The sequence below is a fragment of the Plectropomus leopardus genome, unplaced genomic scaffold, assembly GCF_008729295.1.
Source record: "Plectropomus leopardus isolate mb unplaced genomic scaffold, YSFRI_Pleo_2.0 unplaced_scaffold10447, whole genome shotgun sequence".
In the NCBI taxonomy this organism is placed as follows: domain Eukaryota; kingdom Metazoa; phylum Chordata; class Actinopteri; order Perciformes; family Serranidae; genus Plectropomus; species Plectropomus leopardus.
This window is the reverse complement of record NW_024611004.1, coordinates 1-3,263: the sequence shown is the minus strand read 5'-3', so window position 1 is coordinate 3,263 and position 3,263 is coordinate 1. Positions and strand designations below refer to the sequence as shown.

The 3,263-nt window shown below is 40.3% G+C and overlaps 1 protein-coding gene across 1 annotated transcript; it reads right to left on the bottom strand.

The window, feature by feature from the left end:
* Window positions 1-337: 337 nt before the first annotated feature.
* Window positions 338-3,132, bottom strand: LOC121963212 (dual specificity mitogen-activated protein kinase kinase 4-like). The gene is made up of 5 exons (XM_042513533.1): window positions 2,957-3,132; window positions 2,661-2,780; window positions 1,420-1,539; window positions 1,272-1,323; window positions 338-711 (listed from the first exon to the last, which is right to left on the bottom strand). Exons 1-5 carry the CDS (start codon window positions 2,993-2,995, stop codon window positions 524-526), a joined length of 519 nt encoding a protein of 172 aa, XP_042369467.1. The 5' UTR covers window positions 2,996-3,132; the 3' UTR covers window positions 338-523.
* Between the last annotated feature and the right edge of the window lie 131 nt (window positions 3,133-3,263).

Sequence of the window (3,263 nt, the reverse complement as noted above, 5' to 3'; positions counted from 1 at the left end):
GGTCATCTAGCCTTTTGGCTCCCATCATTCCTAAAGTTTCCTGAGTCTGGTCCAGCTGTTACAGGTGTCTGTAACATCCCTTTTTTCCATACTGTACTTTGTTGACACATATGCCCCTTTCCACCAAGATCAGCACAGGTTTTTCAAACATGGGCAAATCTGTTCAGTATTGGTCTGTTAAATATTGTGTATGTTAATGTGTCAGACAGACAGGAGAACAGGTAGACAGCAACAGGAACAGAAGTCTGTGAAAACCTTAAGTGAAGTCTTTAAGATTCAGTGCAGATGTATTTGGATCATTGTTTTAGCGCTGCTTTAGGAGGTGACGGATGGTAACTAGTGACAGCGGGTCATTGTATCTCACTGGTTAGGGAGCTGAAATTAGCCCATTCACCCGGGTGTTGTGTTTCCATCAATGCCGATTGGAACAGGAGGTGATAAAAACCTGAGTCTACTGAGGAGTCATGTGGCCCAGGTGTGAATGCTAATTGTACGCATTGTCATTGCATTAATAAGCCAGATGTTAGGGGGTGGTAGCAGATTTTTTTTGAAGTGGGAATGAGGCTGTACTGGTTACACTTACCGCCATGTAGGGCCTGCAGCCCGCGTCTCTGGTCTTGGCTATGGAGTCCACCAGCTGACCGCTGATGCCAAAATCACACAGCTTGATATTACCCTTTCGGTCCATGAGAATGTTGGAAGGTTTGATGTCTAAAATGACAGAATGAAATGGTTTTTAAGCAGAGTTACATTGATAGAATTGATCCAAGGATCTGAATGTTATTACCAACAGACATGTTTGGATTTGTCAACAGCCAATACTTTGTGCTGACAGTAAATATCTTTCAATTGAATAATATGACCTGTACGAAATTTTCCAAAAATCTTCTGAGTTGTAATTAATTACATTTTGCAAACAATATACAGGGTTCCCGCAGTCATGAAATTTCAGGAAAAGTTAGGAAAGTAAAAAAATGATTTCCAGACCTGGAGATGGTTTGGAATTAATAGAATATTTTGGAAAAGTTTTACAGAGACATCATTTTGGCTGTTGTTTCATTTATATTCATAAAATACTAAAAACATGTCTAATATGATTCAAAATATGTTGTGTTAAAATGTAGATGTGCATGTTTCTAGGCCAACCCATTTTAAACTACTTAAATAAAGTCATGGGAATGGGGTGAAATATTAAGGAAAAGTTCTGGAAAGGTTTTAAAAATTAATTTGTAAAAATGTGTGGGAACCCTGATTAAAAGGGTAAGACTTACCTCTGTGAATTATTTTCAAGTTTTCTTTTAAGTGGTTCAGTGCTTTAACGGTCTGTTGAAGACAACATTAAAACACATCAGTTCTGTTTCCCTGATACACATGGTGTGAAATCAAAATAAGTACGAAAAAAGTGAATAATCTACTTACCGCTAATGTTATTTTGCCTAATATTTCCTCTGGAATGACGTAATCTAATGCACAATATACATATTTGTAGAATTTGTCTAATGAGGTAGCCATAAGTTCCATACAAATCCAACAGTCCCCCTGAAACAGAGAGTCAGAGGTCAGTAAGAAGCTCCATCAAATTCAATGTGTCACTGATTATCAAAAAATATTTGATTCCATGCAAGTGCTGCTACAAAGTAAACAAAGAGTACTGCAGGGATGATGGGTATTTTTTTTGTTCTTTTGTTTTTTGTAAGCCAACATGGATGTTAACATTGTCTTGGTTCCCTTGACAAAAATTAATTATTTTCCACAAGTATATGATAGTAGTAGTATATAGTGGTATATAGAGTATTTACTGAGGAATCTCTCAAGCCTGTGATAACCACAGACCTCATTACAGTCATCTGACCAAAAACCCATTCAAAAAGCTACCTGACTTTGAGATGAGGAAACGGGAGTGCTGAAATGCTAACTCCTTTCTGTGTTTTAGGACTCATTCCTGCTGCACTTTGTAGACATCAGCCCATTTACACTGCCTGTTCAAAGTGGTGATGTCAGGCGAAAACGGCGTTTTGGAGCCCTGAAAACGCAAACTTTTGAAACCAAGTTCCAGAGTGTAATCTTTTGAAAACGCAACCCCTTCTGTCACCGTGTAAACTGTCAGAACAGTGAGAACAGCGACGTCACAGTCGCACTTTGTTCATACGCCTGATGTTCCTCTATGATGTGTCATTACAAAGTTACACTGCCAGTTACTGGCCTGGCATGCATACTACTGAGTTATTGGTATTTTTTCTGATTTTTGTACACAAGGATCGTTCTCACAATGTTATCATATGAACGCAGATTTTTTTAAAAATGCAAATAATGGACGTTTTTGGTTTTATTAGGGTCATTTTTGTCTAAACATGGCCTTAAAAAGCAGCTAGCAGCAGTTAGCAGCTAATTCAAAGACAAAGAACAGCTACCAAAAATGTACGCCCTGAAACTTTATACAAACGTCACAACTCCGCAACTCCGGTATCATTCAAATTTCCTACTCGTAATTACAACTTTTGAGGGCTGTTCATGTGCTCATAACACCTAAATAGTGTATTTCCGAGGAGCACGTGATGACAGTATTAGTGACCCTATAGTGCGATCTGTCTATAAAAAGGGCGATAGACGAGACAGGAGCATGACGTGGTGCGTTTGAGGTCAATGAGTTTTGGTCAGACCTCTCTGAAGAGAGCGCCGTAGAACTGAACGATGTAGGGACAGTCACTACTCCTCATCACCACGTCGAGATCCATCAGCAGCTGCTTCTGCTCCTTCTCATCCACGGTGGAGCGAATCCTCTGAGAGACCCAAAAAACACTTTAACACTTCAGATTTATTCATACTTTAAAGATCATCTGTTGGTGATTAGTGGAATGGCACAGTATGATAACAAGAGTCTTGGATTAATGAAATTATGGATTCATTATTGTTGTGGATGAGGTAAAGTCAGGTGTGGTGAGGAGTCTGTCAGCACCTTGACGGCCATGATCTGGCCTGTTGGTTTGTGGACCATCTTGTTGACGGAGCCATACGCCCCGCGACCAATCTCCCCGAGGTCTCTCAGATCCTCTGCCGTGAAGTCACAATGCTGCTCAGGCGAGATCTTGAGCTTCCCCGACGACTCAATACTGTGTGTCCGCAGACGCTCTCTGGAGGAGCACAGAGGACAGGATGAGACAGGAGGAGACAGAGTCCACAGGAAGGAAGGAGGAAGTAAAGAAAGAGCCGTGACAGGAACATGCATTATAGATTAATGTGGAAGGATAGATATTTAAAACAAC